The sequence below is a fragment of the Rhagoletis zephyria genome, unplaced genomic scaffold, assembly GCF_001687245.7.
Source record: "Rhagoletis zephyria isolate East Lansing unplaced genomic scaffold, Rhagoletis_zephyria_1.1 Rzeph_scaffold_06503, whole genome shotgun sequence".
NCBI lineage: Eukaryota > Metazoa > Arthropoda > Insecta > Diptera > Tephritidae > Rhagoletis > Rhagoletis zephyria.
Genome location: NW_016163586.1, coordinates 1 through 13,742, shown reverse-complemented (window position 1 = coordinate 13,742; position 13,742 = coordinate 1). Strand labels below are relative to the sequence as shown.

Sequence of the window (13,742 nt, the reverse complement as noted above, 5' to 3'; positions counted from 1 at the left end):
ACTCCCGATAAAACTCGTGACCTTCGCAAATACAGAAAATTTTCCAAAAAACGTTGTATAAAATATGCCAAAACTAACAGCAAAGCTAAACAAAAAAAAAATTATAATAATCGAAAGACGCATCCCCCCGACATAATCTTAGGCTATTTTTTTTATGAAAAAATTACATCCACGTCGAAGTCGACGATTTTTTCCTTAATCAACTTTAATTTCTTTCTGGACCAACGGTATATAACTAAATGATTTAAATTCGTCAGACTGGATGTGATTTTATCCATTGAAAGTTCTGTAATGAATGGACTTGCGGTCCATGTAACGTGTATACTACTCCTTTTCGGGCGGATGTAATAGCTGACAGCTTACAGACTCTGTCCGTCGTATGTACTGGTCTGGTGGCCAGTGGTGGACAGTGGCAACACTAGCGAGGTGTGGCTCTGAACTTTGGTTATTCTCTGCAGTGGACATGGAAGCCTCTATTTGTGAAACTAAAAGAAAACTCAACTGCAGCATAAGTGTAGCTGTTCAGGATGGTATACGAAAAATTAGGAATGCGGTCCACTCAAAACTAGGGCTCTGTTTGAGGTGAGCAGGGAAAATCTCTACAAATTCACGACTGTCTTCACAGGTTACAAGCTCGTAGGTGTGCATGCCGAAAGGATCGTCGTTGTTTTCATCACCAAACTTTTCATTATAAAAATTCCGACTGCGCCTGTTGGAAATTTCAATTGCGTGCACCGCACTCGCAAAAAAAAGGAAAACAAAAAAGAATTAATTAAAAAAAAAAATCTAAACAGAAAGCGCCCTCTGCTTTTGGAATGCATTCAGGCATCTATTTTCTATTCAGCTATTCAACTAGTTGGTGGCGCTGCTTTATGGTCATTTTGCTGCCCATTATTGCTTAGCGCGAGTACATTTCATTGATGATCGAGAAGTAAATTGCATTTGCGGTCAGTAAACTCGACCGGTAGCCGCAAATATGTAGGCACACACACACACACCCATAAGCATACCAACAAACAAAATCGGATAACAGCCTCAGTACCAGACATTGGCAAAGGGTGCTGTTTTTGTGACTTTAAGCCTACTCACGTTAAAAACGGAGGATGAACGAACACCACCGCAAAGCGTGCTGTCTTGCAAATACAGCCACCACAAGTGAACGATGCTTATAACAGCTCATACTGATATTGACTTCGGCAAATCTATACTCCGAATGATTGTGCACGAAACCAGCAACCGCCGTATTTGATCGACAGCCATAAGCCCGATACTGCATTTGGACGGTTGCCGAAAGCATGACAGCTTATGTGAAAGACTGGCGAAGGCAAGATGTCGCAGTTAGCTAACTTGATTTGTTGCAGAAGTCAAACCGCCGCCTTTGGTTTGTTGCTGACGGCGCGTTTGAAGTGTTGCCGAAGTGATGATACTGTAGTTCAAAAACATTCAAAGACACTTGCTTGTTTGAAATGAAGCATTGATATGTACATACATACATACTTACGTACGTATGCATATTCACAACTAGCCTACATACATGTATGCACACGTATGCACATTCCTCACAACTAGCCAGCAGTGAGCAATGCAATTGAATGGTAGACGCGCTATAAATACATACATACATGCATACGAGACGATAAATTACCCTTTACCACATTCGTCGTCATTTCAGCAACAAGTCAGATGATTTTCAGCAACAAGTCAAACGACTTCTGCAACAAATGATGACTCTCATGTTTTCGGAGCCGTTCAACTGCCACGTTTGCTGGTTTCGTGCACCATCATTCAGAGTACAGATTTGCCGAAGTCAATATCAGTATGAGCAGTTATAAGCATCGTTCACTTGTGGTGCCTATATTTGCAAGACAGCACGCAATGCGCTCGTGTTCAGTCATCCTCTAATTTCGTTTAGGTATCGATACTACTAAGCCAACGAGTATGAACAGTTGACGATCAACCAATGCCATTCCCTGCTCAGTACTCAGTTCACCTCATTTTCAAGGGGCCTCTCTCTCTCTCTGTGCTTCTCCTCTTTTCCATTGGTTCCATTTTGTTGGATTTGCTGGTATTTTCAATTTCAATACAAACATTTAGGTTTTTAGGTTTGGTCAAACTCGAATTTCATTTGCGCTTGACGCTGTTTTTACTTATATGTAGTTACTATAAATTGTTTGCGACTCGCCTTATATTCGTTTTATTTTTGTTGTTGTTGTTTTTTTTATGGATAGCTGTGTTTGGCTCTGGGTATCGGCTTGGCTATCGGTCGGTTAAGTGGTTCGACGGCTGTGTGCTCGTTTAGTTCAAACGTCCATTATGGTGCTAATAGGAATGGTGGCAGCTATGAATGTATTTGTGAATGAATCTGTAGTTTTGTTAGTTGAATGATGCCGGCGCTGAGTTTTGCTGCCACGCAAGCCTCCCACACTCGCATACAGCTGCAAACTCAGGCGAACACATGTAGGTATGTATGTACATACATATGTATGTAGTTTATTTATTACAGGTTATTTATTTTAATTTTTCTTTGTTTCCGCTTATAACTATGTGGGCTGCTGAAATCACTCACTCTTTATTTATATTAGTTTTCGCTTACCACTGCTGTCCGCCACACGTTTTCTTGTGGCTGGAGTTCATTTTTTTCTGATTTGTGTTTCAGTTGGTATTCTCACGTTTTCGGTTTGTATCCTTCCTTTTGAGTTGTTCCTTTCGTTTTTTGTTGTTTGAAATTCTTTTAGAATGTCGTTGTTATCGCTGTCGCTTTGTGAAGCAGCTGGCTAACTGCTCGTTGTTCTGTAGTTTTTGTGCCATGCATATGTATGTATTTATGTGCATATGTATGTATAAGCATACTTGCATATGTGTACATTAGGGCGGGTCAATTTTTTTTTTACATCGTTCCTAGCAAATTTGGATTCTACAAAAAAATTTTGGAAAAAAGTCCGTTAGACCATAGCTCTTTGATTAATACTAAGTCAATATACAGATAAATATTTATTAAAGTGTTACGAATGTTATTTTTTTTAATACAAATTTGTATTTGGGGTTTGGGCGCTGCTAGGAACGATATCGAAAAAAATTTATCCATACAAATTGACCGGCCCTAATGTACATGCCAACATACATGTGTATGCCACATTGTGTATCCGCATACATTTCAGGTAAGCTTTTAATTAAATCAACAATACCAAAATAGCATTTGAAATTCGTATTTGTTGCCGCTGTGGTTCGCTGGTTTCATTTCATTCATTCATTCATTCACTCATTCATTTATTTCATCTCTCCTCATTTCTTCGGTTATCTGTGTTATAGCATTTTTTTCACACTGTCCAGTTTAGAATTAAATTCTAATTTATTGCAACAATTAAACTTGGTTTTTAGCTGCATTTCTGACTAAGCTGTTGCTGCAGTGTTGGTGATAAACAAGTTTTGATAATTCACAAAACTTTCGGTAAGCTATGCATTCCGCAACGCAAAGATATTATTAATTGCATGAAGAAACAGAAAATCTGGCTGATAATAAATTGTATGCTGCAGCCTTCATGCATATTCATAGCAGTAGTTTAAAATTTTAGTGTATGTATAATGGAAAATGTAAATCCACAAATCTAATTTTGATTTCTGCATTCTAAGGAATTCAATTATTTTTTGTTTTTTTTTTTATCTTCGTTATTTCAACACGTGTGTTAGGAAGCTTGTCATAAAAATTTATTTGCGATTTCCAATGAATGCAGTGCGGTTTTGTGCATAAATACGTTTTGCGGTAGTGCGAGCATTTTTATTTTTAAATTCATTTTTCAACTTTTCAACTTCCGTCCGTACCCGACTGTGCAATTATTCGCCCTCGAGGTTAAGTAGCAATGATGCTATTGACATTGCCTGGCTGTCCTTCCTTAGCCCACCCTAACATGTCGACTATGGCTGTCACAGTAGTCCAACCTGAAGATTTAACACAGCAACTCATCCACGGTTGCTCTTCTACTCTAAAGGCCTGTATGTACCCAGCAAAAAACACGATTACCACAGGAACGAAAGTAGAAACGAGCTAGGCGATGGGAATCGCGTACCCTTTCGCTTCAAGAAGGCCTTATTTTAACATGGGCATGTCATTGGAGGTAAGCCCTTACCCGCAGCATTACCTTCAAACGAAGGGAGAACGCATGGATAAACAGAATCCAGAGAAGCGAACAAAGAATGCCTTACAGAGAAACTAATGTAGAATGCCTAGATAAGTACATACTTATTTATATTAAATTTAAATCAGAAAATGTCTTAAAAGATTAAAATTAATTAAAATTTTTATAAATCAGCTTTTATACAAACATATGTATGTATGTATTTAGGTATTTAGATTTTCTTAAAAATCGGTATGTGCATACATTCATTATTAATTAAGCTTAAAATTGTACTTCCTCATTCTTGTACTTCACTTCATCGACTGACTTCAACTTCGCTGCAAATTGAACAAAACAAAACATGATTTTTATGCGAGACAAATTTCCACAGAAAGCAACGGTAGAAAAAGAACTTTTGGATATTCATTCTATTTTTCAGCTGACTACGATGCAGCATTCTACTTTGCATTCCCGGAAATGAAGCAAAGAAGCGAAACAAATAAAATGTTGGAGGACATTCGACTTTGCATTCCCCGAAATGAAACAAAGAAGCGAAATAAATAAAATATTTTAGGACATTCTACTTTGCAATACTAGCAATGCATAAAAGAAGCGAAAAAATTCGAAGGCATTATAACGCTATGCCTTCTAGAGCACGTTACCACTAAAAGCGATTACCCATTTTTTGCTGGGTAGCTCTCAAGAAAACGGTAAAGAAAAAAATTGCCACTATTTCGTGTGTGTGTCCAAGGAATTTTGACATCTGATGCTTCAGCAGCCTATTGCCTCACTCTTTCCTTAAGAAATAATGGAACGGCCATATATTTCTGTTGCAAGCATGGGTTGCCTTATGCTCTTTTTTCACAAAAATCTTTAGAAAACCGTAGTAGAAAGCGTAGCAAATTTCTTAAGAACTGCGTCNCCAAGGAATTTTGACATCTGATGCTTCAGCAGCCTATTGCCTCACTCTTTCCTTAAGAAATAATGGAACGGCCATATATTTCTGTTGCAAGCACAGGTTGCCTTATGCTCTTTTTTTCACAAAAATCTTTGGAAAATCGTATTAAAAAGCGTAGCAAATTTCTTAAGAACTGCGTCCTGCCTCAAGAAAATTTCTTAGCCATTTCTTGTACGTCATTTTATATGGAGTTTCTGCATTTCTTGAGAGCTGCATACTGGCGTTAACTGTCGATCTGCCATCCATCTGAAATGGAGAAAAATGCGTGGAACCGTTTGAAAAAAAAAATGTTAAAAATCAACGCAAATCCTTAGCCACTTCAAATTTCAATTAATAGATTGGCGCTTACACATATGTATGTTAGTCTTTGGCCGAGCTTCGCCCTCGCTTTTTTTCAATATTTTTTTGCGATGTTGCTTTGACCAGGGCTTGAATTGAGGCCCTGCGCAGTGGTAGCGCACACTGCTAACCACAACATCACAGCGGCTACCAATTACACATTATTATACTAAATTAGAATGGGTTAAAAAAAGTTAAAAGTTTTGCTGAAAATTCGTTGAACTCTCCTTAATTTTGTACAAAGTTTGAAACTTTGATTTATATAGTTTTTTTTTTTGTTAGCATGAAACATATTTTTGGAAAAAATAACGAAGAAATTTTAGCTTGTTAATATACATAAGTTAGTCAGCAAGACACTGAAACTTATCCACTTCTCAACGAGAACAAGCAATAAAGCAAAGAGAAGCAAATTTTAATCAATGCAACGTGCTGACGTCAAATCAAACAAAATTGAAATCAATCCTTAATTCATGCGGGGTTAAAAATCATTGTGCATTCATTTCAGTTATGGACCACAATGGGCAATGAGTGAAACTTATGCATTTGTGTGTATGTATGTATGTATATACCCAGTAGAAATTTTATGCATACGACATCGCTGTTGGTGGCATCATGAGCTTGCCGCTGTGTATACATGCCAGTATAAATGAACCTACATTTACATTTAACACGCGGGGTCTAACAACCATACACATGTACTACTCCCGTATGCATATGACATATGAACATACAAAAATGCATTAATGGAACAGTATCAAAGCATTCTTATAAGATACATATGTATCCCCATGTATTCTGATACAAATGCATACCTTGTAAAAGCCCGCTAGTGCTGAAAATAGTATAGCACAACACAAGACTGNTGCTGTGTATACATGCCAGTATAAATGAACCTACATTTACATTTAACACGCGGGGTCTAACCATACACATGTACTACTCCCGTATGCATATGACATATGAACATACAAAAATGCATTAATGGAACAGTATCAAAGTATTCTTACAAGATACATACATATGTATCCCTATGTATTCTGATACAAATGCATATCTTGTAAAAGCCCGCTAGTGCTGAAAATAGTATAGCACAACACAAGACTGAAAATATTACAAAAAGTCCACTTCAAATTTATTGCAATTCGCTGGAATTTTAATTTATTTGTGGAAATTCATGACTATGCCTGAATTGTTCACACTAATTCACTCATACAGCATGCATACTTCATGAATGCATACAACCGATTTCTACTGGGTATGAACGTATGTATGTACATAAGGGTGGTTCTATACCGAAAAAATATACCCTTTATTTTTTTATTTTGAAATCAAAAAATATTTAAAGGTATGTATTTTATATGGGGAAAAAACAACTTTTCGCAGAAATGGTATAGAATAGTTAAAAATCAATATTTTTCTACCTAATAATAATAATAATACCCAATTATTTGTTTAACCATTTTTTCATCGCAACTATAATTTATAGGTCCGCCAAAACCCCACAAAAACCCTGAAAAATGCAATCGGGCGACCAATAAAAAATCGTTAGTATTAAAAAATGGTTAAATAAACAATTGGGAATTATTATTGGAAGTATTCTGAAGAGAACCAGAGTTTTCCTATCGAAAAAAAAATGATTTTCAAGAATTCTATACTTCTAATTCTACGAAAAAGTTTATTTCCGCCATATAAAAATACATGGCAAACTTTGAGCGCTTTGAGCGACCTCTACATATTTTTTGATTTCACAATAAAAAAAATTGAGGTATACTTTTCCAAAATAGAACAATCCTGGGGGGTGAGAGCATTAAAATTCCGACTTTACTATTTTGGACCACCCTAATGTACATACACTTTCGTTCACATCTATGCAAGCGATTGCATTTGCTTGTGGGTAGCAGCCAAAATTGCAATTTATTATTATTTCCGACTTTGTTGAACCACAAAACACACGCGTGCAACCACACCATCATGGTTCACCACACCAGCCAATGCCCTAAGCACGTTGCGTATTAGGGATGTTAATTTTTTTTGCTTTTTACAATCCCGGTATTTCCGGGCTCTCGTTAGCACAATCCCGGGATCCCGGGATTAGTCCAGAATTTAGACATTCATTATTTTTCAATATCTTAAATTTAAAAAAATTTTCTTCAATATAGTTTGAGAAGCTCTCCAATCATTAAAATAAGAAATTTAAGTCAACAAATGTATTTTGTGGTTGAAAAAATTTCATATATTCATACTAGAGTTGGAAATAAAAGAAATGCCGTATTTTTACCAGCTTTGTCTATATTTCTGTGTAATTTCAAATATATGATTAATTCCAAAAATTATTTAAAAAATGCAGTGCAATGTAGAATAAATATGTGGGAACCAAATGAAAGAGGAAATTTCTTTAGAATTAAAAAAAAAAATTAAATTTAAATTAAATTAAATCCTTATACACAAAATAATTTAATTTGCTTTATAAACCAGAACCATTTTGAAATATGATTGTTTTTACTCTNCATGTGGGAACCAAATGAAAGAGGAAATTTCTTTAGAATTAAAAAAAAATTAAATTTAAATTAAATTAAATCCTTATACACAAAATAATTTAATTTGCTTTATAAACCAGAACCATTTTGAAATATGATTGTTTTTACTCTCTAGAATTTAATTTATACAGAAATATTAATTAATTAAATAAAACCAAGAAATATAGCCAACACTGGTCAACAAAAGGAGTTTCTATTATTGCCATCAGTGAAAATTAAAAAATCTCGAAAATCCCGGGATTATTTGCCAAGAATACCGAGATTTTTGGGACCTAATTGGGATCGGAATCCCGGGATGAACATTCCTATCGCGTATGTATGGATTTACGGGTATGTACGAGTATGTATACGTCATGTGGCTCAGTGCATAATGCAAGTGTTGTGCATTTATTGGCAACCGCGAGCATCATTTACAAGCAACATTTGTATTGTTCATTGTTAATTTTGTTGCCTGTTCGTGGCAAGCGCTGCGAGTGATAANCGTATGTATACGTCATGTGGCTCAGTGCATAATGCAAGTGTTGTGCATTTATTGGCAACCGCGAGCATCATTTACGAGCAACATTTGTATTGTTCATTGTTAATTTTGTTGCCTGTTCGTGGCAAGCGCTGCGAGTGATAAATATGTACATATTTTGCCGCTATTCCGTTGTTGCACCTGCAGTGATAGATGTTGCATGTTGCACTGAGGTATGTCGTAAATACTATGTGGTTGTTTTTCGCTGACTTATGCGTGGCATGCAGAGTAGCAATGTGGTGTAGGTGTAATAATCTCCTTTCATATTTGCTAAAAACGAATTACCGTTAATTTTTTAGAATTTTTTTTTGACGTAGAATACGTCTTACCTTAAGGTATGGGGGCTATGTTCAAATGTTGTAGTTGTAATTTTTAGAGCTTCACAAAAACGCTTATTGCACGAGAACTAATAAAGCGATTTCAAAGAAAAGTGTGGCGTTTCAAAGATAAAATTCCAAACCTGTCNAAAACTGTGTACTCGAAAAAATTCTAACACTTCCGAGAAAAAAGTTTGAAATATAGGTGATAATTTGTTGCACTTTTTTGAAGTTTTCTATAAATTGTTAAACTTGGGTTTATATGGGGTTTGTTAGAGAAAGAACTGTATTTGAATTGAAAATGCTCAAAAATAAATAAATAAACATAAATTGCACACAATATCACTTCGAAATGGCGTGCTATAGATATGACCGATACTGTAGATATTTAAGAATGTGTGATATATTATAGAGTAAAGTAATTTTGCGTAGAAAAGATTAATAAAATACAGCAAATTATTAAAAATTAAAAAAATAATAAATGAACTTTATTTTTATAATGTCGTCATACATATATATTGGTCAACTGAGATTCGAAATAATAAACAAATAAAAAAAGTCTAAAAACGTTGCATCAAATGCATTGGGTATTAATGTGTTAAATTAACAGACGCAAACACGCATAAACTTGTGCACATAACTGATTATGAGCGCAAAAATATTTCAAATAAATGCAACTAATTTCAACAAACTCCACCAGAACGCATGCGACCCCAATGCAGCCGCACCACTACCTCTATACGCCTGTTCGACCAACAACGCTAGAGATTTCATCGAATTGCCCAACACTTTGCCAGCACATTCCTTGAAACGCCAAATCTCCTCTCTGGTTGTCGCCAACTGGGCGCAACGGTCGAACTCCTGCACTGTTTCAGCACGTATGTCCTCACCTTCGGCGCGCATCTTCTGTGGCAGCGAATATTGCAGGAAGTTATCGATTTTTATCAGCGCACCGTTCCTGAACTCGGCCATCTCGGCGGCAATGGTGAGATTCTCCAGCGTTGATGCAGCAGCCGCCCCAGGATCGCTGCGGCTCACGTACGAGTTGGCAGCATCAGCTGAGGCAGCAGCAGCCGGCATCACAACGCACTTGGTAAGTAAGAAAAGAAAAAAAAAAGTTAATTTAAAAGAAATTGGAAAAGTTTGGTGAAAACCAAAAATTCCAACTAATATTACCAACGTCAGTACCGCAATGGCAACGGCAGTTACAGTTGCAGTTTTATAGAGCAGCAGCGATTTGTCACACATGGTCACTAAATCAATTTCGACTTTCAAGATTTGTTAGCTTCACTTCTCCTCCAGTAGTAGCCTTTGGAAAATTACTCTCCTTCTTGTGCAGCACGTTCAGCAGTAAGTAATGATGCTGTCCACTGGCAAGTTGCTTGTGGAATAAAGAAAATCAGATGAAGCTGAAGGTTGTCGAATAAGATGCTTTGTTTTCATCGACTTTTTGTTTGGTTTCTCTGTCATTGTTGACATTAGATAAGCGATGAGCGATAAGCGATTTTCGTCGTGTCATTAATTGCTCTCCGGTGGTCACAATTAGCATTTTGTATTCGCAAATATTTGTGTTTACTCCCATCGAGCGAGATAAGCGGTAATTATGCCAAAATGGTAGACAGTTTCTCTTATCTGTTTATGGAATTATATCAACTTTGTGTCTTTGATCCCACATTTGTGCGTACTTGTTTATATATATTTTAAATATGTGCCTATGTATGTATATACTTTTTCAAGTAAATATGTATATACACTAGGGTGTATATCGTAGGAGAATTCTACGTGCAATTCGAAGCAAATATCCGAAGAAACGATGGGCCTAAAATCAATTTGGAGTTGCCAAATTTCGAAAAGAGGTTTCGAAGAAAATGTGAAAATGTTCACTGTTGTGACCTCTCATGGAAGTTTTAAGAAAAGTATACATAAGTGCAGAAATGGGTTTCTCATGCCAAAAAAAAGCTCTTATAGCATGTTTTTATATAAAATTTAAGCACTTCTCTACGACAGAACAACAATATGCTAAGAAACATATTTTCGCAATTTGGCAAATTCCAAAGTGATTTTAGACCCACCATAATAGACACACTACACAAACAATATAGATAACACTATGCAACAAATTTCAAAAAGTTGGAGGTGATGGCAATGAGAAGTGAAGTGAGATTCCAATGAGAACGTATAATGTAAAAACACATTTTCCGAAGGGGAGGGGATGGGAGGAGTTTTTTGCACAGCTCAATGTTTAACTGAAAAAATTGTATAATATACATATGTATACATTGTATATGTAGGGATGCAATTTGTGAGCGAAATCAAAAATAAATCATTGTACTTGTTTATATTTGAACCTTAAATTCACAACTTCAAATGGATATAAAAAGGAAATGGGAACCAACTTCTACAAATTCTTTGGTATTTATTCATATTTTGACCTCTTTTAACAAATGCAATTGATGTCATTCCCAACAATTTTTCAGTGTTGCACTGTGTTATTATACATATTTATGTTTAAATTATAGACTCAAAAAAATCTGGTGACCGTACTATGTAATTTTGAATTTCTTTGTTTCGTTCATTGTAGAAAATTGTGCAGCTTTGTGAGACTCGATGGGTACAAAGGTTCGGTTCGGTTCGGTTCTTCAATTTGCATTCGCCCTCCCAGAACACTAGTTGATGCTCCACTAAATCTTGACAAAGGTGAGACTAATTGTGCCGCTGTGTGTGAATGCCTGACTAAACACCCATCTGTCCAGAAGCAGACCACACGAGGTCAGGGGAGCCCTCAGACCCTCCCGATCCGAAAGTAATTCCTCGAGGGTTCTGTGTCTTGAAAGCTCATCAGCCATGCAGTTGCCAGCGATTTCGCTGTGACCTTGCACACAAATAAGCTTAATAGCAAAATAATCAGACGCGGTCGATAGGCAACTCAAACACTCCCGCACCGTTTTCGAACGCACCGTCAGGGAGCCAAGAGCCCTGATGGCTGCTTGGCTGTCAGAATAAATATTAATCTCCTTAACAGATGTTACACTAGAGAGCAACCAATCCGAAACCTCTTTTATCGCGGCCGCCTCAGCCTGCAAAGCACTACAGTGATCCGGTAACCTAAATTTCAGGTTAATGGAGAGCTCTTCGCAGATGACACCTCCGCCCACCTTCCCATCCAGCTTCGCTCCATCTGTAAATAAGTTTACAGGTCCTCAAGTCCAGATACTGCACCCCTCCCAGTCTCCCTTCGCCAGAATGTGGGTGGTAAAAGATCTATCTATTCGGACCCAGAACCGGCGTGCAGTGGTCTGTCCGAGTCGGTAGTAACCCGAAGTCTCTTAGAATTCTGGAGTGCCGATAGCTTGAGGTGAACTTGAAGCCCACCCCTCTTAGCCTTGCTGCGGCACGCGCAGCGGCGACCCTGCCAGCTATATCTATAGGCACAACATTTAACATGGCATTAAGCGCAAGAGTAGGAGTGGTTCGAAGTGCCTCACTGATTCCAATTAAGGCAGCTCTTTGCACCTTCTCCAGCTGCTTGACGGTGTAGATCCTGTCAAGTGCGTTCCACCAGACGAGTACCCCATATAATGAGATTGGCTTGATTATAGTTTCCTCTACGTTAGGCTTCCAGGAAAGCTTACCATCAAGGATCAAGCCCAAGTACTTCACCCTGTCAGAGAGCCGTAGGGGAAGACTACCCATTGAGGGACGACGGCAATTCGGTATCTTATACCTCCTCGTAAAGAGAATAAGCTCCGATTTACTGCAACCCTGCATAAGCTCAAACAGCGTTTTCGGAAACTTTGCTTTTGTTATCAATACTACATCATCGGCGTAGGCAACCACCCGACAGCCACTTCTTTCCAGAGCCACCAGCAGGTCATTGGGTCATTGATTACAACGACCTAAAGTAACGGCGAGAGAACTTCCCCTTGCGATGTTGTCTTGTTCCCCTATCGCTTTTTACGGCATTCCCTGGTTTTCAATAAAGTTACAGTCAGCCAATTAGCCTTAACCTAACTAATATAATTATAAAACACAAAACTTTTCTTAAAGTTTTCATACGGTCAAATTTTGAGGCTTTCTACTCTTTAGCCACTTCTATGTCTCCTTCACAAAAGTATTAACTATGAAACTGAAATGAAACTAAGCAGCAGACCAACAGACCTCCACCAATAACAAAATACTGACATGAAAATGGCGTCGAACCATATGTCCTTACAGCACACACCCTACACCCAAACAACAATTCACAGGATTAAAAGCATAGCTGTAAATGCTGAAAAATAAAATCCAGCAAAATGATAAATTCATAGCAAAGCAGAAAACAAATTTAAATAATTTTAAATTGACGAGATTGAGGGAAAGCGTCAGAAAGAGTTATGACAGCTGGGAGCTCGACATGTTTTGCCAACTGACATAATTTATGCAGCAGTTTTGACAAGAAATTACATGCATAGCACAGATGTGTATGCCGCCATGAGTGGGCAGAGGGAAGTGGCACGTTAGAGCAGAGAACCGTATCTACAATTTATAATTTTAGTATTTGTGTGGAATTCATTTGCCTACACGGACAATAGACAGCATTGCGGGCAAAGCAAAGCAAATCATATTTACACATTCAAATAGAATGGGACATTAAATAGGCAGCAGTGAAATTATTACTGCCTGCATAAAGAACTAGGGTTTTCATTTTATTTATTTCTATGCGCACAGCTTTGCTTGGTACGCTTGGTCTATTGAATTCACTGTGGTTGATTTCAACTCAATTTACACACTGAACATAATTCAAAAAATTATGTAGGAATGCGAAATCAATTCCAATTATTTGGGAATAATATTTTGCGCAATTGTTCACGTTTAGTTGGACTTTTTTTAATTAAAAAATAACTCAAGTTATTGTGAATGATTTATACCTAAAGTTTTCTTTGAATAATTGAAATAAAATTAAGGCAAACAAATTACTAAAAA

General features: G+C 37.1%; 1 protein-coding gene across 1 annotated transcript; it reads right to left on the bottom strand.

Annotated features, from left to right (window-relative positions):
* Positions 1-9,164: 9,164 nt before the first annotated feature.
* Positions 9,165-10,186, bottom strand: LOC108373241 (uncharacterized). Its single transcript, XM_017629106.1, has 2 exons — positions 9,957-10,186; positions 9,165-9,869 (listed from the first exon to the last, which is right to left on the bottom strand). The coding sequence occupies exons 1-2, from the start codon at positions 10,026-10,028 to the stop codon at positions 9,444-9,446; spliced, it is 498 nt and encodes a 165-aa protein (XP_017484595.1). The 5' UTR covers positions 10,029-10,186; the 3' UTR covers positions 9,165-9,443.
* Between the last annotated feature and the right edge of the window lie 3,556 nt (positions 10,187-13,742).

Excerpts from the sequence above, each read along its gene's own strand:
- LOC108373241 (XM_017629106.1), bottom strand. The coding sequence starts at position 10,028 with ATGTGTGACAAATCGCTGCTGCTCTATAAAACTGCAACTGTAACTGCC. Across the intron at positions 9,870-9,956 it reads CCATTGCGGTACTGACGTTG|TGCGTTGTGATGCCGGCTGC; the intron begins GTAATATTAGTT and ends TTACTTACCAAG.